The sequence below is a fragment of the Chinchilla lanigera genome, unplaced genomic scaffold (assembly GCF_000276665.1).
Source record: "Chinchilla lanigera isolate Chin_1 unplaced genomic scaffold, ChiLan1.0 scaffold00060, whole genome shotgun sequence".
Taxonomy (NCBI): domain Eukaryota; kingdom Metazoa; phylum Chordata; class Mammalia; order Rodentia; family Chinchillidae; genus Chinchilla; species Chinchilla lanigera.
The window spans coordinates 7,392,344-7,415,262 of record NW_004955461.1 but is presented as its reverse complement, the minus strand read 5'-3'; the positions used below and the strand labels follow the sequence as shown (position 1 = coordinate 7,415,262).

At 33.7% G+C, this 22,919-nt stretch overlaps 1 protein-coding gene across 3 annotated transcripts in view; it reads right to left on the bottom strand.

The window, feature by feature from the left end:
- Phf20l1 (PHD finger protein 20-like 1) overlaps nt 1-22,919 on the bottom strand; it is a 73,838-nt gene that overhangs the window by 49,750 nt on the left and 1,169 nt on the right. Inside the window, exons 2-7 of one of the 3 annotated variants that reach the window (XM_013521338.1) lie at nt 22,857-22,910; nt 21,660-21,779; nt 6,983-7,154; nt 6,751-6,835; nt 2,803-2,891; nt 2,495-2,572 (exon numbers count right to left, since the gene is read on the bottom strand). In XM_013521338.1, coding sequence (XP_013376792.1) covers nt 2,495-2,572; nt 2,803-2,891; nt 6,751-6,835; nt 6,983-7,154; nt 21,660-21,742 — 507 coding nt within the window. In that variant the 5' untranslated portion in view covers nt 21,743-21,779; nt 22,857-22,910. The remainder of the gene's footprint in view (nt 1-2,494; nt 2,573-2,802; nt 2,892-6,750; nt 6,836-6,982; nt 7,155-21,659; nt 21,780-22,856; nt 22,911-22,919) is intronic. The other 2 variants (XM_013521337.1, XM_013521336.1) reach the window with 2 other exon arrangements.

Genomic DNA, 22,919 nt, shown 5'->3' with positions numbered 1-22,919 from the left:
TTGTACTATACTTTGGTATCTTCAAAGTGGCTTCTAAAGAAAATAAATAGAGCTATACATGAGTGACCTATTGAAAAATCATTAACTCTTCTCAATGGTTGTTGTATGAAACACTTAATAATAAACATACATCCATTTATGAAATAGGATAGGGTCACATATTTTTAAATAGGAAGATTGTCAAATAAAATAAGCATGATCTTTCCACAAATTAGAACAATGACATACTTTCATGTTACTGTAGATAACAGTGTGCAGAAAAAATAAATAAATAAAACACTATGTTTGGAATGAGAAGACATGGATTCAAGGAGTCACTCTGCACATGATGGTAGAGTGGCATTTTAGATTAGTCATTCAGTTCTCTAAGCTCGTAATTCTTCCAACTGCAAAAGAGAAATATCACCCATACCTATATGAGAAGGTGTGATGTAAGAATCCAATAAAACATATGTAAAAAATGTTTCATGACTGTAAAGGTCCTTTTGAGCCAGTGAGACCCTAGAGTGTTAAACTTTACATCAGCACACTTTCAGGAGAAAAGAAAAGAGAAAAAGCAAGTCCTTGATCTGCTACAAGATTCCAAATTTAAAGTAATGAAAGAGTCAATCTCTCATCTTGTAATTACTCTGCTATGCTTTTATTAGGATGAAAGAGCAAAAGAAATAGTAAGAAGGTAACTCATTAGTTGAAGGAATTAATCTCTACCCCATAAAATGTGTCATTTTCCTAGGTATTTATGGATCAATACTACTACTCCACTCAAAATCATGTAAAATAAAAAAAAAAAAATGTTGGTAGGTAGGGAGAGGAAGTTCCTACTTTGGACTGTAAATGTGTCTACTATACCTTTTTTCCCAGTAGAAAAACACTTACAGATACTGCAAAAGAAGGACCACAGCTTACACTTAATCCAACACAGTATTTTAAACTCTGTAAACAAGCTAAACTCTTAATGCAAGGAGAGGTTGACTAGTATTAAGCAACTGATTCAAAACCAAAAACAACAGCATTAAGACTTTTATTTTGGCTTGAAAATACTACTCTGACAGTTCACATAAATAATACTGTTAACTATCTCATTTTATATGAGTTTAGGGAAGAAACTATAGAAAGTTTAGGGAAGAGCATTTCCACAGTACATTTACTTGATGCATTATTTTCTGCTAATTTAACAAAAGAAATGTTACCATAGATCTTTATAAAAGGATTATCAAAGTACTCAAAATCTGCCAAGATTCAGGATTGGCTCAGCCCTGCCCAAACACCTTTTTTAGTGTAGATCCTAGATTAAAATTAGTAAACACATGCTAGGAAAAAAAAAAAAAAAAATAGAACTAGGCTTTTTAAAAAACTATAAATATTTTTAATCTGCTTATAATTAAGCATTATAAAGAAAAAAATGAAAAACTAAGTATACTGCTACTGAAATGTTTTTTTCAGTATATTTTGCACTGATTTTCATGTCAACATACATCATGGTGGGACAAGTACACCTATATATATAAACATCCAATAAATTTAGTGCCTACAGCCTGTCATTTTATCACCAACCAAATTGGCTCAATGCTTCACTTTATAAAAAGGAAAGCTTTAAGGCAGTAATATTACCCCTATTTCATGACATCTGAATAACAGAAGCAAACCACTAAGTTTTAAACCCCCTTAAAAGTTAACAAGACTTTTGTGTACTTAGACATATACCAAACAAAGCTCCTGATTTTTCTGTGTAGTAACCTAGAAATCAAACCACTGAATGCTTAAAAGAACATTTTATTTATACAGACACAAAAAAGACACAATTTCCAATATAAAACATTTTCATTCTAAATTGCATTTAGATAATAATAAATAGGTAATTCTAAAGCTGGTAAGTAAATTTTTGAAAACCAGCTGATTTAAAAAGACAATGCTTCTCAGAAGATTTCTTCAGGAATGTTTTAAATGTGGTGGTATACATATTCTAGACTATTAAATGTTTATATACTTTACTGAAGCTTACAGGCAATAAAAACACATTTCAGGATGACATTTTTGCCAGAAGGTAAGTACACAACATATTTCTACATTTTTATAGATTACTTTTAAGTTCTTAAAATTAATTGTAGGTCCAGGTGCTGAAAATCCCAAATAACAGCAGAACATAAAAGAAAGTTTCTAATGGCACCTTTTCTTTCCAGTATTTCAGGAAACGTAAGCAACAAATGGAATACAGTTGTGACTCCAGCCCCAATTTCCCTTCAAATGCTCACCACTCATTCTTGCTTTGAGCAGTGAAAAGCCTGTAATACACTGCTCCCATCAGAAGACTCAGACAGCCCTACCTGAAACCGTCTACAGTGTGTCAGGTAAGCGCCTTTTAAAGGAAGATGAATGACTATGATTTGTAGAAAAGAAGAAGATAAGAAAGTCAATGTAAAATTTAATATTGAAAATTAACTTTCTAAATGATACTATATAGCAGATAAAACAAATTTTTTAAAAAGGCACTTACCTCACTTCCCATAGACTGGTTACACGATCCAGCTGGGTCGATAGGACAACACCAGCTTAGTGGATGCTGGGATTTCACCTGGAACAGAAACTAGTGACCTATAACTTTAGCAGGTCTACAACCAACGAAGCAAAAATCAAGTGTATAATTTATTTTACATTCTAAGCTTCTCTTCCTTGCTGCTATTTGGGGCTATCAGCACATAACCCTACAATTATTTCAATTTTAAAATATATATTATATATTGTGATCAGTCACCATTCAAGAAGACATCCCTTTAGGTAGCTTGGAATACTAAACACTCTTACCTGCCCCTTAGCATCCTCAGGCATGGCTTTAATGTGCATTCTTTTTAAACAACGAATTACTCCATCATAAAACTGAACTGTGAATGTCCCTGAAACAGGAGTAAGTTGCAATCATTAGAAAACATCATGCAACCTTATAGCAACACTTGAAACTAGGCGGAAGTGACCTGATATAAATAAATGCTCTGCAAATATATACCCCTTGTAAAAACGCCATCAAGTTTGTTCAATTTCTCTTTTCAAAAACAACTCTGTACTATTTTTCTTAAAAAGTGTATAAATTAATTCCTGTAAGTTAGATGCAATTCTGACATTGAGGAATTTTAAACTTTATTTTGTACTAATTTAAATATATTTAGAATTATAACAGATCTGATAAAATTAAAATCAGTATTTACAAAAACAATTATTTCCACAGGAATGATCATTTTCTCTCTTGGAAAATTTCTTTCAAAACAAGTAAAAGAGAGAAAGATCTGACATATGAAAAACATCATTTCCCAGGAAAAGATTATTCTCTTGGCAACACTACTGAACTGGCATATAAAAATTCTACATTCCCAGACTTTTAAGCCAGAAAATCATTTACAAATGCTCAAGATAAATGTGTTTGTGCGCCAATTAGGACACAGAATTCCAGGAAGGTCCAATGCTGCACTGTAGGACATTCAGCTAAGCAGCAGCAGAGCCATAGTGGACATTTCCAGTGCTATCAAGCCACCCAGACCCTTTCCTATTAGCTCATCCTACTTTCACAGCTCAAGTTTCTGCTTGTGTACCCATTCTGCTTGCATTATCCATTCAAGTAAATTTTACAGACCCCTAGCTTTCAAGTCAATATGAGCCAGGACCATTAGAAAAAATTATATAGATTTTATCCTTATAGAAATTCAAATGTTTTTCTACTGTTACCTGGATGAATGTCTTTCTGTTTCTCAAGTGCTAGCAGAGTGCCACCTTAAGTAAACAGATACCTGGCTTTTACAAAAGATTTATAAATAAGAAATGTGATAATTATGATTAATGGTTTTGGAATTGACACCAAAGAAAATGGTCTATTTGTGCAAAGATTTTTCTTATTTTGTAATCTGAATACACCATCTCACTCCCTGTCTTTCTATAGTTAGCATACTGTTAAGTATCACAAATACCTAAACCCAAGTTACAGAAGTACTAACCAAGTGAACAGATATAAAGACAAGTTTTGAGAGAATGTCAAACTGCACACCTTGCATCCCCATTATTCCCGCAATTGTCTCTCCTCTTCTGCACCACAGAACTCCAGAAGAGTCCAGGCTGCTGGCTAGTCCCCCATCTGGGCATTCACCCTCCCACTTTGCTCATACTATTTTCAGTGCCCCCTTCATCCTTCTCTGAAGCCTGTCTAAGCCCTACCCACTCTTCAAGGGCCATTGCAAAATGAAAACTTTCCTGATCACTCAGTTCACAATGACTGGCCCCTTCTTGTCATTTCTACAGGCTGTATTCCAAGTATCAAAATGTTCACATCTCTTAGTTTTGTTTTGCTTTTACAGTAATTGAATTTCTTTTGCCTTTTTCTCATTTTTGCAGGAAGAATGAAGTAGTCTCATCCACTTTACTGGGCATACAGAAATCACAAAATTTCATACAGTACATCTAGTGGAGATCTTTTAAAAAACATAGTGCTTGGCAATATTTAGGTAAGGGTTCAGTGGAACTCCTCCTGAAATGGAGGTAGTCACAGAGCAGTATTTCATCAAAGTAACCTGACTTTTCTACAGCAAATGTCTGTGGATAAATGGGATAAGATAAAGAGTAGTTTTCTGAGTGTGATGTTTATGGACATACATGTACTCACACAACTGCATATGCATTCACTTGGGGAGTGTGAAGCATGAAAGGGAAAGTCCCAAAGCTTCCCATAATGAAAGGAACTGCTCAAGTAGAGAGAAGTTTTTGCTTTATGTTTAGGCAATCCTAGTACCAAACAGAACAGATGAATTATGTTTTCCTTTCCTTCCACAGACTATTCCTGCCTACTCTGTGCTAGGCTTTCATTAGATAGTGTACCGTACTTTGAACAAGATGTCGGCATAGGAGCTTTGTAACAGGGTTCTGCAAAAGTGTCAGTGCACAGGAAGATACAGGCCCCAATGTAAAGAAGGAAAGTGCACAATTAATAACTCAGGTCTTTCTCTACTCTTTCTGCAGTAGGGTAACTAGTAATAAAACCATATCCATTCCCATCGTTTCAATTCACAAAAAACAATGAAAGGGAGTAAAGTCTGCAAAGTTGTGCAATGATTTCAAGTTACAGTGCTATGTTTTCTCACATCTAACATTTTTTACTGTTTTTCTAAATGTTTTGCTCTTCTAACTTATCTGCTGCTCTTTCTCATTTGTTATTACTTTAAATCTTAAGGTTAAATTTGTTTAACAGCTCCCACGATCTCCAAATGACATTCAAACCCTTTAGCAAGATTATGTGGTACCTCACATACTGATTCATGCCTCTTTTTCCCACTCTTCTATCCCTATAGAGAAATTCCTCACCCCGAACAACATTTCCTTAAGTTAGGATGTCTCTTTCACTTCATTTCCAGGTACCATATTTTCTGCCAGAGAAGCTTTTGTATCCCCTCTTTAGCTAACTTATCTGTAGTTCAAGACTCAGTTTAAAGGAAGTGTCCCCTTACTTAGATCAAATGTCCTTCTTGGCAAGAAGCTGTCATTCAGTTTCTATAGCAAAAACAATGAATAGGTAGTCAAGTTTAAGAAATAACTGCAATAGAAAACTAACATGTAATGACTTGAAATATACATTAGGTATTTCATGACTATTTTAAATATTTTATATGAAAAGTTTGAATGTATTTAAGTATTAATTCTCATGCCTATCCATATCTATCAGTCTAAAAAGTTTTACTTTTTAAATTCACTATTTGTCCAAAAGATTGCCAATCCTACCTTAGCATCTCATACTAATATATCTAATTTCCGTGTCTTTTCTCTTTTGCTGGGGAGTGAACCTAACATGGCATTTGACAGACAAATTTTCTACCACTAAAGTATACCCCTAGTTCAGATGTTTTTAAGCTTTTTTCCTCTTGTTTTGTTTTGTAAGAGAGAGTCTCACTATGCGGCCCAAACCAGTCCTAAACTCCAGAGCTAAACTGATTCTACTGCATTAGTCTTCCAAGTATCTGTATGAAATACTGTATATGGCTGATTTCTATATTACTTTCAATGTGTTTGGTCACCTCAGTAACATTTACTTATTACTGAATATTCTAACAAATGTCCACCCAAAGGTTATTAGGAAAACTAACTCAATAATCTACAGGTATTAATGGGAGGAGAGGGGCATAAAAAGAAAACCTCAAACTAATACAGTTGCATACTCTTCTCTCAGAAAATACAGTATGATAACTTGAGAGTTAAACTGATTTGAAAGTCCCTTTGTCTTTAACCTTTCCATGCTTTCTGGTTGAGACACTCATAGATTTAACCACAAACTGGAAACCAAGAAATAGATAATAATATGCATGTAATTTAACTGTGTAAACTGAAAACTTTTAGCTATTTACCTCTTCAAATTTTTATTGTGGCAGTAATTCATGTGCCATCTTACTCTATACAACATATTACAAATTAAATGCTCTCAAAAATTACTAGGAGGAGTCCAGAATGGTGGTGCACACCTATAATCCCAGCACTTGGGAATTGGAAGCAGGAGCATCACCACAAGTCTCAGGCCAGCCTAGGCTACACAATGAGTTCAAGGCCACCTTGAACTACACAGAGGAGCCCTGCCTCGAAAAAAAAAAAAAAACACAAATATGGGCAAGAAATTTATTCAGTAAAACATAAAACAAAAAGAAATATAGAACAATTTTATAAACTAAAACTAAAATACAGTAAAATTTTACTATGAACTTTAAGACTCAGATCCCTTTAGATACATACCTTCTTTGTTAATTGCTTCAATCTTGGCAGGATAATAGCGACAGTCTGTCCAACGAGCCAGGACTTCTTCTCCAGCTTTAAAATCCTATTTTAAACAACTTTTAAGATCAATTCCACATATAATAAGCATTTACTTAACAAAAACAGGCTTTTGTAAAACTCATAGAATCCTTTCAAAATATCTCATTACATAGCTAGCAAATTTAGCCAATGGAAAATGCCTGCTACTTACAAAGAAATCTTCCTCTTCTTTTAGCCCTTCTTTTCTTAGTGCAGGCCTCTCAAGGGGTCGCAGTCTATTGCTATCCCAGTAAATCCATTCATCATAACGATGACTCCAGCGCTCAAAATGGACTAACATCTTCCCCTCTTCATAGTCGATTTTTTCAATTCGTGACGGATACCTCAAAAAGTACAAAGAATTCAATAAAAGGAAACTTTTAAAACTTTATACAAAGTATTAAGTTGAAAAATTTCACTGAATTATACTGCTCACCATTAAAACCATGAAGAAAACAACATATGTCCATATTTTTAAACTATCAAAGCCACAAAGTTTGAATTCTGTTGACTTTTTAAAAAATTACTGCTCCTAAGATCTGAAATTAAACCCTTTGAAATACTCCCAGTGGAAATTCAAATTACTAAACTTTTGAAAAAAAATGTGTCAACATGTCTCAAAAGTCTTAATATATTTCTACTTTTTTGATTCAATACTCCAATTCTAGGACTATAAACACAAAGCATTATATGCAGTAGCAAAGAGATTACCATCTAAAATATGGCTGGAAAAATTGAAGACTGTCTATAGCTACACAAACTATGGCATATCTACCGAAAGGAGTGTTAGTCTTTCAATGTGGTATTTACAAAGAATTTTTAATGTGAAAAAATGTAAAACATAAACGAACACTATATTTAGAATTATAGATACATAATTTGTATATAAAAAACACAAATATACCAGCACATACATCTGTCTCTATATGACGTAAGTACACTTGTTGTTTTTCATTTTTCTATACTTTCTGATATTTTATAATGAACAATGATGGTAAGGACAGACTTAGTAAAGCCTTAAATTTAAATATATAAAAATAACATGGTTTTTGTCTTCAGATGTGATGGTTCTCCTACCAGGTTAATTCCAAAATAGAAATTAGTTCATTTGAAATTTCTTACAAGAAGAACTGGCTCATTATTACTAATGTACTGTATTAAAATGCTCACAGATGACTCAAAATTTTTTAAAAGGATGATTAAATAACATTAAGAAGTCAATCTTAGGACATGGGCGATAATTCAGCCATAATAGTTTCTTTTTTTTTGCTAATTTTTGAGAAATCTGGCGTCTACTTTCCCTATGGAAAACTGGCTTTAACTATAATGCCCAGCAGACTTTAGCTAACTCTAAACAGATTACTCCTTGTTTTATTATCATGTTATTAAGATCTTTTACACATTTTAATGGTCCTGAACCTTTCTTTGACAGAAATTCTTAGTTTTGACAGTGCCATTCTTATTGCATGACACTCAGCTACCTAGAATTTCCTCCATCACACCACAAATACTATGTGCCAGCATTTGTGCTTTTGAAGGTCCTACTCTTTCTATGCAGCACTAAACTGCCATTTCCTTCCCATCTATTCTCATCATTCAGAACTTGCTTTCACATGTGACCATTGGTGTGAAGACTTCTCTACTTCTCACTTCCCTATCACCCCTACCCCATCTCTGTGTGCGCTCTCAACTGAGTGCTGTAGAGCATTTTATATCCTCGAGGCATTGTTATGCATCTCACACACACACACACACACACACACACACACACACACACACACACAGTCAAATAGGCAAAGGAAATACTGGATTAAAAAAAGTTACTGATTTCTTAAGACCTCTTAGTGCTGTCAACAAGATGAAGATAAAGGATTCAGTTTTACAAAACATGGGGAAATATGTAGCCTCTTCTATCACAGAATATTTCTCAACATTTACTAAGGCAGACTCAGGTCTGATGGTAAAATACCTTTAAGCTCTGGGGATAATGGAGTCATATTCATGCTTCCAGCTTCCAGCACCCAGCACAGTGACAGGACACACAACAGCTAAACAGGGAATGTTTACCAGGAATAAAAGTCACAAACTATATATACCTTCTCACGTATGTCAAGGCTGCTGATTCAACTATACCGTTAAGTTATATCTTAGTCATCTTTTTGGGCGAAGTGTTGTAGATAAGTGATAGGTAAGGGAAATCTTCATTAAAGAAAGTCATAAAGAAAGAAACTCTAGGATCAATCCCTGATAGACTTTCTTATCCAATACAATTAGAATCAATGCCATCATGCTTGTCTTTCACAGTACTGCTCTGATTTTGTTTTTGCCTGTCTGGTTTCTAAAGATACAAACTGTCATATTATCGAGGGAAGCTCAGAACAAGGTTTGTCTCAATGTCAACATTCACTAGCCATTAATGTGCTATGAAGAGACTTTTTTAATTATAAAAATAGACAAATTTTCTTAAAATGTAAGAGCCTTCAATTTCACATGCTTAATTTATCATTCCATCTTATAAATTCTGAATAAAAAATAAGGAGGTTAGTCTCCAGGTTTTTTTAAATTATAAATGTATGCTTCTCTATATGTGTGAAACATTTCTCAAAATGAGAATACTCTGCAGTAACAGAGTTAAACACATCTCTATTTTCATAACATGATTCAAATCAGTAAGGATTCAGAATCTAAATGAGCTCAAATAATGTAAATCTTGTTTGCATTTTTAAGTAACTTATGCTTTTCCTAATATGTTTCAAATGCTTCTGGCTCACAGCATGACTGATGCAACAACCGGATTAAAATTTATATTTTAGGGAACCTTTTCAGGATAAGTCATAGTATATCACATTCACTATAGAATTACCTAGGGATTGGTATGTATACTCAGGATAAGGGTCAAGAATTAAATAAATAACACAAATACCCAGGGATATAATCTATTTTAATTATTGTAAGATTTACTAATAAAATTTTGAATCTTTAAGATTCTCTGATCTTATTGTCAAGTGTTCTTTGTATATATAATCTCATTTGATCTTGGAACCAACCAAGGAATAGATAACATAATCTTTGTTGAACAGATGAAGACCAATCCAAGAATACACATGACGCAGCTAACTCAAAACCAAGATGAACTGGCACAAAAGCTCATGTTCTGTGCCAAAAGAAGAAATGGGATAAGGCCTATATCTAAGTGATCATATCATACACAGTATGATAAGTGCATACAGAATTTTACATAAGACATTTTGACAGTTTAGAGAAAGCTAGAGTCCACTGAAGGTCTTACATTTTGAGTTGAGAGAAAACTAGAGTCCACTGAAGGTCACACTGTGCCTGGTAGGTGGGACTCCAAAGATTTAGACTTGAACGAAGTGTATACACAGTGCAAAATTCACTTATTCAGTGTTCATTTATCATCACAGGACTCTATGCTAACACAGTTGACAGTGAGTGTTTAGAGAAAAATAGAATGTGGTATCTGCCCTCAAGGGCCATGTGGTTAAAGACTGGAGAGACATTTAAAGTAAACAGGAAATATCTCCCTGTGGCTTGACTATATGGTAAAAAGCAAGGGTATTAAAGGAGAATAGGGGAACATCAAACTAGACTTGTTTGCTTGGTTCAAACTTGAACTGCTCTGAAACAGCAAACTAATGAAATGACCTTTTACTCTTCAAATGAAATGTCACTTCAAGTTTATAGTTGATTTGGTTATCAATTACACCTTAGAAGAAAATCACAGTACCAAGATCTCTGCAACGTATGTGAACTGTATAAAATGGAAATAAAGCATTCAGTTCTAGAGAATAAAATGATTTCCTTATTTTCACAGATGGCCTATAGTAATAATATTTTGATACATACAATAAAGGAAAAAACAGTTAAGCCAATGTACTCACAAATGATTATCTTGTACAATATTATTTTGATGCACTATTTATGTTTGACTATAATTGACTATGAATTGAACATAAAATTTTTCTTACTGAACTCAGAAGATATACAGTGTTGTGTTTTTGTTTTGGTCATTTTTTAAAATGCTGAATCACAAAAAGCTGTTAAGAGTAAAGAACAGTGATTATTAGGCTCAGTCCCAGATATTTAACTGGTTTGGGAAAAAGATTTAAGAAGTAGGCAACTGGAGTTTAAGAGTTTAGTGTCAGAGATAAGATGGCAAAACAATGATTAGGAACAAGAAAATAAAACCACCATAATGCACATCTCCCAAGGTTTCAACAGAAAGAGATGGAGTGAAGGTAATCTCACTGAAAGTATTGTTTCCTAACATCAAAATTCTACATAGCGATTTCTTACTCCTTATCATTTACTGAAAAATACAGAAACTTGATACTCTACCTTCCCTACTATCATCTCACTTCCAAATGCAGGAGCTGGCTAAATAGTATGCTCTTGTTCAGAAAATAAGGAAATAACTCCAATGCTCTGTATCTACCCTGCTTTATTATGTCTTTTATACCAAAATCTTGGAAAACAGTTTATCCTCAGAAAATTCAAGAAAAACTATTCACCTTAAAATAAATTCTAGCTTTTTTGATTTAATGGAAGTGAAAAACATACCAAAATACTGAGAAGACTTAATTGACACTTTTTCAATCAGCTTTTTCAATCACTTTTTCATGGGACCCTTTCTGAATCCATGTCCTTTAATGGTCAAGTTAAACTGCGGCTATATTGACAAAGAGATTAAAGCATCACCAACAATAAAATTATTTTCACCTTCTCATTTTACTGCCTTATCTGATATAATGTCATGTTAATACAATGACTGGAACCTCTAACTTGTACAGGATTGTTCAGAGAGTAACAATATCTACAAAAATACAGTGAATATTTAAATTTTGAAAGATTTAGTTTAGTATAAGACTCATTGTCAATAATTCCCCTCAAAATTCTCCCACTGGCTTCAAACACAATCATCCTGTCATTCATGTCATTTTCTGAAGCAGTTCTACAAGGCTTCTTTCATGTCTTCTCAAGGCTGCCTCAGTGTCCTAAATCAATTCAAAAATTTATGGCAATTTCTCTCAAATAATATCATTATAAGATGTCTTATCCTCCTTATTCACTGGATCTTGTACTGTGTGACTTCTGGGTCTTTCCCTAAGTCAAAATGACCATGAAAGGTAAATGTTTTTAACTGAATCAAGACACTGAGGCAGCCAAGATAGTACAACTCACAAGATAAACACTCACAAAGAGGACTTCCAGAACTGCTCCACAAAGTGGCGGGAACAATAGGATAAATATGTCTGAAACAAGGGCAAGTACTCTGAGGAGAATTAATGTAATGTGTCTTACTATAACAAATTTTTAAAATTTACATATCTACCATGTTTTTGATCAAGATTAAATCCGTAATTCAGTAAGAACAAGACACTAACCAAGAGATTAGCTATATACTAAATATACTGCATCAGTTCCTTATAATTCCAACTTTTGGGTGTTATCCAAACTCAAAGAAAGCTGAAATGGAAATTACCAATACTGATGAATTCCTATGGCTCTTTTTGTTCACTCTTTTCACAAGGACAGATCTTGACTAGGTCAAGACACTGAATTCCTTGAGACTACAGGCATACCAAAAGCTATGTGTTTAGTGTATACATTTATGAGTATTCTTTAGAGGTGAGAATTCTTAGTGGTTTAATCAGATTTTCAAAGGGTTCCATGAACAAACAAAAACTTTTAGAATGCAAGTCATCTCCTCACACTCAAACCATTAGTGTTCCATTAAGAAGAACCATTAGTGTTCCAAAGAGGGAAGGAATGTGGACATGTGGCTATGCCAGAAATATCACTTGACAGAGTAACAATAAAAAAGCTCTGTATCCAATGTAGTAACAATAAAACAATTAAACATTTGTATTTAGGGAACTCATTCTGATTTCTTATTTAGATTGATGTATCCACATTTTACCTATAAAAAAGCCAATCACAAGAAAATTACAAGGGAAATTCCCTGCAACAGTTATGGTCTAGAACCTTGTGCACTTAAACCAAAGGACAGAGTTGATAGCTACTAGTAGATAGTCTGCAATCCATACTGAGCAAGGTTAGAATGTGCTGCCAAATGACCTAAAAATCAGAACTCACTAAAAGATATGGGTTGAGATTTAAGTAATAATTTGAATAAATGCCATACCAAGCAAAAAGGCAAAAGCATTTTTTATAAATTGCCCAATACATTATTCAAATTATATACTTTAAGTAACAGTCATTTTCTTATTTATATTGATATTCTGATTATACATTTTTTTTTTCTTGCCAGAGCCTGGGGTGTTATAGGCAAGTACTCTACCACTGAGCTATGTCTCCACCCCATGAAATTTCTAACTTATGTAAATTTAGGAACTGACAACTTCTGAGGCTCATTTCCTTTAATCAGCAAGGTAATGGACAACCTACTAAGCACTATAATGTAATAGCTAGTAAAGGTAATTTTGTACTATGTTTAGAAAAAAACATTTAAGAAGAATAGACAAAGTAGTTCTTTCTTTTAAGTTTTAAAGGATAGTAATGTATGAAACACACTTGAAATCTAAATTAAACATAATCTTAATTATGAGCAGAATCCTAGGGAGCTAGGATTAACAGTTCAAGAAAGTCTGGGGATAGGAATGTTATTTAAAACGTGGTGTTGATTAAAAATGACAAACATACTAGAAGAGCTAAAATAGAAAAGAATTGTCCTACATGATTTTCAGGAGGATTATTTGCCAAATGGAGAATTAAGGCAGAATTTAATCCAAAGCAAATGCAGTATTTTGTAACCTACTACTAACACATTTCCCTTCCTGGAAGTACTTTAAACTTACACTATGCTTTGTAATTTTCAAACATGTTCCTTCACGCACCAATTGATTATACCTGCAATGACAATGTAATCTAGTACATTATACCAGAATTTTAAAATTCAGTGCATTCACTGCATGCTAATTTATTTTGCACTTTAAAAAAAGCATATTAAAATAAGAACCTTTTGATAAATTCAAACTTGATACAGTAAATCTCCACCAAGTTATAGTTCAGCTCAAGGCCTCAGTCCTTGGCGGATTTTTCCTCAGAACCTAACTAATAATTGTTTGTGGAAACCCTTGGGATTTGTGGAAACTGCAAATATTCTCTGCAACTGTTTTTTTTTGAGAGGGGGGCAGGAAGATTGCAAGTAGCCAATCCAAGAGCGTTATTCAGTTCTCTTTGCTGCTGATTGGCTGTTGCCCTGTAACCCATCTCCATCAGATGCACTGGCATTCCCACATCATAACAGGTTGCTGTAGGATATGTAGCAATCTTGAGCAGTCTCAGTTTTGTCCTTGTTAAAGTCCTAAGATCCCTAAAATGCTGCTAGTAAACACCCTGAACCTTGTAAGGCTTTACAGTATTTTATTATGTTAAATTGGATAACTACAGGAGACATAGCATATTTAAGGTTTAAATTATAAAAACAGGCATTTATGAAAAGGTTTAAACTATAAAAATAGGCATTTTTCTGACCATATCTGAAATTTGTGGTTTTCCACAATTCATAGGTGGTCTAGGAACACAACTCCCACAAATTTAGGGGGTCCACTGTACTCCAAACTGAAACATAAATACAAAATAATTTATAGAATTTTAGGAATGCTCAAGTACCCCGTGGGTGAAAATCATATCTTCCTCAACACTGAATTCTAAGGGCCTCATCACGTTATTTCTCCAGTCTTTATTCCAACCCATTCATCTCAAGGACACATGCCCAGTATAGGTTTACTTCAACCTGCTTCCTACCTGTGCACATCTTTGCAGCAAAGGGAAGAAGACACTTAACTATGTACTTTTCTTTAGAACCTTGAGACATTAATATTTCACTTCAGATCACTGGATTTAAATTCCTATTTCTCCCACCACCAGAGTCCATGAGCCCATCAAGAACTCTTCTCATCATTACTGGGCACAAGGTTTATGCATTTTACCTAATTATACTACCAAAACTCAAACTCCTAACAGGCTGTAGTGTGCTTAAAATTATTTTTTACGATTACAAAGTCATAATCACTTATATGTCTGTTGATTAGTTTTAAGAATTTAACATCCATTCCTCTATGTGACTGTATATTCTTAAAATAACTAATGTTCACATTATTATCAAGTGAATAATTATTAAGTGGCTACCATGTGGCAGAAAGCATGTTAAACCCTTACCATGCATAATCTTATTTAATCCACATAGAACCCTTTATGTGATGTACAACTACCGCCCCCTCCCCTCTTTTTTTAAAAATTTTTTTGGTGGTACAGTACTGGAGAATGAACCCAGGGCTATAACACTGAGCTACATTCCCAGCCCATTTCTTATTCTGAGACAGTCTCTCTAAGATGCCTAGGCTGGGACTCTTCTGAAGAACAGCAAAATTAAGATGACTTTTCAATAACCTGTTAACTTAAAAAAAAAAATTATACTACTGACATTGAAAACATAAAATTAAAACTATTATTTTCTCCTTCAGCTTAAAAAAAATCATTTAAAGACAAAATTAAAAACAGTTAAGCATCTGCAGATGCCAGTCCTGTCTACTCAGCAAAACAAGAACTGCAATATATTCTTTTTAGTAGTTAATTGCTTCCTAGTTAGTGGCTTTAATCAAGCCCCACTAACAAAGCACTATCTGATGTTATGTGAAATATGTGAAATATTTCAAAATACGTGAAAGTGTCAAATATCACAAAATATAATGACAATATTCAGCAGGAATGATGTAACAAATGGGGGTGTGGATGTGAGTGATACATGATGGTTGCACTTCAACTAAATGTTAGATAAGCAAATAAAGCTGTTTTTTCTCTTGGGCCAATCTTTTCCATCATATGAACATAAATATATGCACAGAACAAAGCACAGTAAATTTGAGACCTCTGGACTTGAAGTATTTATAAATTGATGAAGGAGGCTAGGAAATCATCAGCTTGAAGGTTTCATTCTACACTAAGTTCAGGAGGACTGACACAGCTTCAGGATATATACACCTGAAATCAATCTGCCTTTCCCAAGCTAATTCTAAGGAACAAAAGTAAAATACTCTTGCTGGACTTTCAGGGCCTTTCTAAAATCAGACATACACACACCGCTAGATTAAGTCAGAAATTCAGATGGCCTGTGAACATTGATCCCTAGCTAACTGTGGCTACAAGCTTCAGAGGAGCTTTATGGAAGGGAATGGGCTGTAAGTGAGTTCATCACATACTGAGCCAAAAGAATCTATGATCTGAAGTTTCAGGCCTCTGTATTTTTTTGTTCAAATTATAATCACCTTTCTTTACTTTTCTGAACTTTATTTATTCAAGTGACCAGGAATTCTGAACAAGCTACATGACTTTTCCTTGTCTATCTAACTTCTGTTTCACATTTGTGCTATTTACCTGTCTAAAAGTGAGATCTGTCATCCCCAAATAGGTGAAACAGATAAAAGACATGGAATTTAGAATTCAATAGGACCTAAGAAATCATTTAAAATGTCATTCTCACTGAAGGTAGAACACTTACAATCTGTATTTTCTGTTATCTAGTTAATTTTTTCTTTCTCTCCTTTTTCCAGAAAACTTCCACAAGCGGACAAAAAGGCTGTGATCAGAAAAGGTTGCATTAGAAAAGAATCAACATAACTGAAGGATGTACATGAGAAGAGTAACAAGCACAATGAGACCAAGTGTGTTGTAAAAGAAATGTTTAACCTGTTTCTAACTTGCCTTTCACACTTCTTGGGAGATTTCTCATCTCTACCATCACTAAGAGAAGTTTAAAGGGCTCTATCTGGTGAATATTCTGAAAAGTGAAGAACTAAGATTTATGTATGCTGGTATAGACCTGCTTAATGATTATACTAGATGGCTTATTTCGGCCTTAAAATCTAAAATCTGTGACCATCTGAATGCAAGTAACTTCAAACTTTCCAAAGTCTTCAATCTGAATTCTCTGCAACACGGTTCTTAACCTGGAGTCCATGGGCAAGTTTAATATGAATTCATGAACCTAAAATATACTTCAATCCTTGTTGTACACACATGCAATTGCATACATTTTCTGAATCTGTTGTTGAAATTAGTGTTTCAAAGGTAATGACTCAATAATAATTATTTTTCAATTATATATATATAAAACAAAAATATATAAAAAGACAAAAATGGTATTCATATTAGCAAAAGAATATTTTGAAGTATTTAAAAGTATTCATCTAACATTCTTATAAATTTCAAATTCATTTTTATATTTTAAATACAATTTCATTTTAAAAATTTGATCCACATGTACTTTTCAGGAACACTGTCCTTTCCTAAATATAGATCACATAATGTTTTCCTTTTAATAGCTAAATCCAGTCAAGAAAAAACTCTTTTTATTCAGAAAATATGTACTTCTTTTAAATTAGAAGGTATTTATATTTACTACAATCTTAAATTTCCTCAATTTTCTGACACTATTCAAATTTTGTTCACGAACATCTTAAAAACTCACATTTGCAAATGTTCCATACAGTTCAAAAACCTCCAAATGTGTGGAAACAGCATTTACCAAGTCAAATTTATACTGTTCTATCAAACTCTGATACTTGGGAACAGCTCCACATTTTTAATCTTTCATTTTCTTTTTCTTTAGATCTAGAAGAGAATTAAATAGAAATATTCCAAAAGAAGTCAGAAGAGCGTAACTCATCTGAATGTTTTAAATGACTATATTTCCAGGTTCTTAAGACTAAAACCAGAGCATATTTGATCTGTTGTGTTTTCATAACTAAATTACTTAACTATAGAGTAAGTTTTAATTCAACTCAAAAGATAAAAGTTAAATCAGTAGTCAAGACCAGTTTTATTTTATCATCTTTATTACTGATAATATTTAGAATGAGTAGACACTGTAATATCTGCAAGGGTGCTTTGTAAAATATAAAACTCTATGGAAAGATGAAGATTTGATTATCATCCCAAAAAGTCTGCTACAACTTGTTGCAATAACGTTTTTCCTTTTATGACTCTATGATTCCAACTAATTCTCGTGGGCAACACTAAAGATCCATTTCAAAAGCTTATACACTTAAATGTCCCCAAGGATTTATTTTTCAACTTTCCCTCTTCCCTTGCATTTACTTCAATGCTTTATAATTATACATGAATTTGCAGAGTTTAAAGCAACTTTACATACTTTGATCCTTGAAGTCAACCTGTAAATAAAAAGCATAATACTGCTTCCATTTTACTGACATACCAAGTTAAAGGACTTCACCATATTTACCATACTAATAAGTAATTGTCCAAATTTAAACCCATCAAGTAAGTGTCTCCAGTGTAATTTCTAGCCCAAACCTTCTTTTTCTTCAAATACATTCCTGAATCAAAATACTGCACCACTTTCATTCTAAGGATGTTTGTGCCCTCACAATGCCATAAAATCAATGTCAAGGTTTGGATAGGCAGAGGTTATACTGGAAAATATAATAAGCGTATGACAGAAAATGCTTGACTATATTAGTGAACATTAGCATGCTGAAGTCTACACATTATTGAGAAATAAGTTAAAGGAAATGTTTTAAGACTACATTTTCAAGAACTAAGACTGCCTGTACTACTCAGTAATAGTAACATTTTGTAAGTATTGAATAAATCTGAGTATCAAATACTAGAATAAAAATGACTGACCTCTCAGTGGCTTCTCAAGGCCTGTACTTAGAAGTCCTGGTAAATAATCAAATCATCAAAGTGTTTTCTGTAAACTCACTTGGAAAAAAAGTAATAAATCACTACTTAAAAACATAGAGTGCATTTTCAAGGATAATATACCTTTCCAAACCTTACTGAGTATGTGATGGCTTGCGTAAGCAGTAATATACTTTTTCAAAGAATAATAGATGGAGTCTTCCTCCTAAATCAAATCTATCGAGTCAAGTCTACCACAAACCTAAAAGTGTGGCTTAACTTGAGTTTATTTCTAATTCAAAGTTTATACTTTTTAAGGCACATACTAAAAATTATTTTCCCTTTTTATATAATGAAAAACTTTTCCAAAAGGAACAAATTGGAATTTTTAGAGTTCTACTATCACTACTTTCCTTCAGCAGTCCAGCAGTCTCCTTTTTAAAGAGGATATATGTAAATGTGATATTAATGTGATACATTAGGTCCTCAATGATAGGTACACTGCTTAGTATAAAGATCTTGAGTACAGAGACATAAGCAAGATTTGCATTCCTGCCTCACTCTTCCTGCTCCACTCTATCTGTCCAATGCTCTTAACAGTTCAAAATATATTTATACAAATATGAGTAAATACTTCTCAAATTGAATAAATTTGTAAGACAGCATTCACTAGGGATGGAAAAAACAAAATATGGAGGGAAGGAGGGAAAGGGAAAAAAGGAAGAAAGTGAATGCATTTTTCAGTGATTATTCTGGTCCTCATACGAAGGTAAGTTTCACAATAATCAATCAATCTTATACTTTTATCTGGCACTAAAGTAAAACTTTGCAGAATTTATATGAAATATAGAATGGCTGCTTACAAGTGGAATTACATGAAGAAAAAAGTGTAAATCTCCCAGAACTGCATATAAAACTGAATAAACCTAAGCAATTTATAATTATTCTGTGGTAAACCACTTAAAATTAAGTTTATAGCACAGCAACATTTAACTAGTTCTTCATACTAATGACCTTGAAAAGCAGAAATCACAGTAAGAAAATTATTCATTTGAATTATCCAAATTCTTTTTCAATTAAGAAGCCATTTGCAAAATGCTAAAATCTTTATATAAATGAGCTCATAAACATCAAAACGGTGACAAGTTTCACTGATGATCATCTGATTATGTCAGCTCATGTTTACTTAAAGAGAACATTATTACTGCAGTCATGAGAATTAAATCTAAGCTTTATCAATGAATACATCTGCATGCTACCACCCTATCTATTAAGCACTTAGGGAATTTCTTGGTGAGAAGCTACAACTTTCATTTGTTCTTTGAAATTACAACTGCAGAAAACAATAAAATACATGGTATTTAAAAGTACTTCTTTTTATAATCTTTTTCTTTTAACTACTGGATCATGAATTTAAAAGCTGTTGAATTAAAAAACATTTCACTACAGAAGTAAATTTCTCACCAATACCAAAACTATTTTAGTAATAAGCTATGTGCTTCTCCAAACCTGGTAGTTCAATTCTAATTGTGTCCATTAAGAAACCTATGAGAATATAGTAATATGAATTAACTACTTACTCACAAAATCAGTAACTTAAAAAAATCAGTAACAAGATTAACATCAAAAGAGAAGTACTGCCTCCATACTCCTGTACAACATACAGATTCAATAGTATGCATTCAGATGTTAAAGCTACTTTTGGCTGAATCAGAACCAAAACAGACAATTACTACCTAACTTGGCATCTTTTCTTTTAGGATGTAATGCAATGTTTCTCAAATGCAGGCATTTCACTCCTCACCTCCCATGGTCATTTGGCAGTATCCAGGGACTTTTTTATCATCACTACTAGGAGAACTGTCTGGTTCCCAGGCCCCTTCTGAGATACTATGTAGACTAATCATCTGAGGGGAGTGACAATTAAGCCCACTATAAAGAAATACCCACTGAGACGCCGGTTTGGGCAAGTGGCAAATAACTGTGACTGTCCACCTTAAACTGTAGTTTCAAACTGTTACAAAGCCCAGCCCAAGGCTGAAGCCATTAAGCTAGGGGTCAGGGAAATATGCTGAATTCTATGGCCAGATGTTAGGAAACAGAAACCCTGGACTAATGCAACGTAAAATATCATGCGTGACTAAGATTTCTGTCATTGCCAACTCAGGAAGTTGACTTAATGCAAATCAATCAAAAGCAAAGCTAAAAAGTGACCACCAAGATTTTAGTGGAACTGTAGTGAGACAGTATCAAAAAGTCTGATACATGAAGTGCTATAGTAGCTAATCCACTAGATCCTTCAACCAAAGTAAATGGGCTTTAAAAGAAGCAAAGGCAGTAAGACTCCCAGAAGAGGAACTTCTCTAATCCCTGCTCACATTAGGGGCCTGAGAATGGCAAGAGAGCATCTGAAAGAGCACAGAACTAGAAGCCCCCTATCTAAACAAACAACATTCCCTAGGGTAAAGGGGTATCAATCATCTTTATTACACTAGAGTGACTCTTGCGTGTTGGTTCTCTTCTCTCCTTTCCAGATGATTGTTTTATACTAGTTTATCAACTTTTCCTGTATCAGTGTATAAGGGTATGTTGGGGAGGGGAGGTGTTTTAATTTACCAACTACTGTAGACAGCCAGAATAAGGGAAAATGAGTTCTGAGAAGACTAACCATGTAGTAGCAGTAACAACCTACCTGTGCAATTTTGATTTTAGGTGGAATAGTGAATGGTGTAGATATTTCTTGAAGTGTATAGTATTAGGAAAGTACTGCATTAACCATTAATATACTCTGTAGCTTGAAAAAACCATCACTAACATACAGCAAGAAGACTTATCAACATTTATCCAACACTTGGGAAGCTGACTGTATCTGAATTCCTTCTCCCTTTCCTAACATAATTCACGATAAGTACACAAGGGTACCAACACTCTCCATACGCTTTATATTCTAGACCACTATTTTCAGTTCTTAACCAACTAAAATGATTGTACTACTCAAAAGTTTTAAAACGCTAAATCTGAAAATCTAAAAACCAATATACACGTGTATTCAAAATGTGAATATATTGCTATTTCTGCTACTATCAGCAGAATAGCAATTGATCAATGTATGTAAAGTCATAGATACTGTGCTTTAGGTCAAAGTTCTGTACTTTTCATACCATTTTTGTAAGTAGTCCAGTGCCTCCAAACGAGCACCAATCTCAAAAGTGATTCCAGGACGATTTGGGGGCTTTTTACTCATCTTGAGATCCTATTCTTCAGTATTCTTTTTTCACTACCTCAAGAGGAAAAAAGAAAGTTAGATACCAATGCATAAAATGCATAGGGAGTGTGTAAAGGCAGACAAAATTAAACATTTTCTAAACTAATATAAGAATTTAATTAATAGTTACCAGTATCTCTCAGTAAAAGAATGTGCAAAGTGCAGGCAATCTTGATAAAGAATTGAGAAAGGGACACATAAAGACAGCTAATTAGGAAAAATAAAGATGTGCCATTATATGGCAAAAGTATTTTAAATTTTAACTGGAAAACACAGGAAAATTTCCAGGAGGACAGCTTAAAATGTTTTCCTGTCTTTGAAAAATTAAGACAGGGAGTTTTCCGGAATATGACTAAAATTATTGATAGAACAAATTAATCAAGTTCATTTACTCTGAAGAAACATTTCAGTGCTTCATAATACAGAACACACTTTGCACAAACTAAGAACACACAAGGCTGCAGGAATAGACATACTCCTACACTGACAAAGAATTTAGCAATTACTTTTGTGATCAGCATGTCTCATTACCTGGGAACCGCCACTCTGGCAACAAATGATACAAGAACTTCAACCTACAGGTGCAAGGGAAATTTGTCTTTCACATTTCATATTGGATACCTAATAATGATAGAGATTTTCTTAACTCTGACAATTTATTTCTAATATACGTCAATATACAGTGCCCACACATTGCCAATAAAAGTGGCTGTAATGTTAAATAAAAATTGCAGAAGAGTACATTCCCTCTGGACATCATTCACATGTAAAGTGTTTACTACCCTTTCGGCTTCACTGTCCTCCCAACACATTAAGGTTGGCCCCCTTTTCACGACTTACTTGAACAATATCAACACATTTAAGATGGTCTTATCAAAATTTACAGTTGGTAATATTTTTTGTTACTCAACATTATTAAAGACTGTACTCCAAGTTCAAAAGGAAAAGAAACCTAATTTTTCATGACTGTTTGGTCACAATTTAAAACACACAAAAACATAATGAGAAACGTAAAATTCCAACTGCCCCTCATTCCTTGGAAATAAAAATCAGGCAGGAAAGGGGAAAAATAGTTTTGATAGTCTTCACTCACCCTCTCAAAAAAAGTGAACTCAAATATTTTGGGAGATGGAGAGGCGACACCCTTCTGGCATGG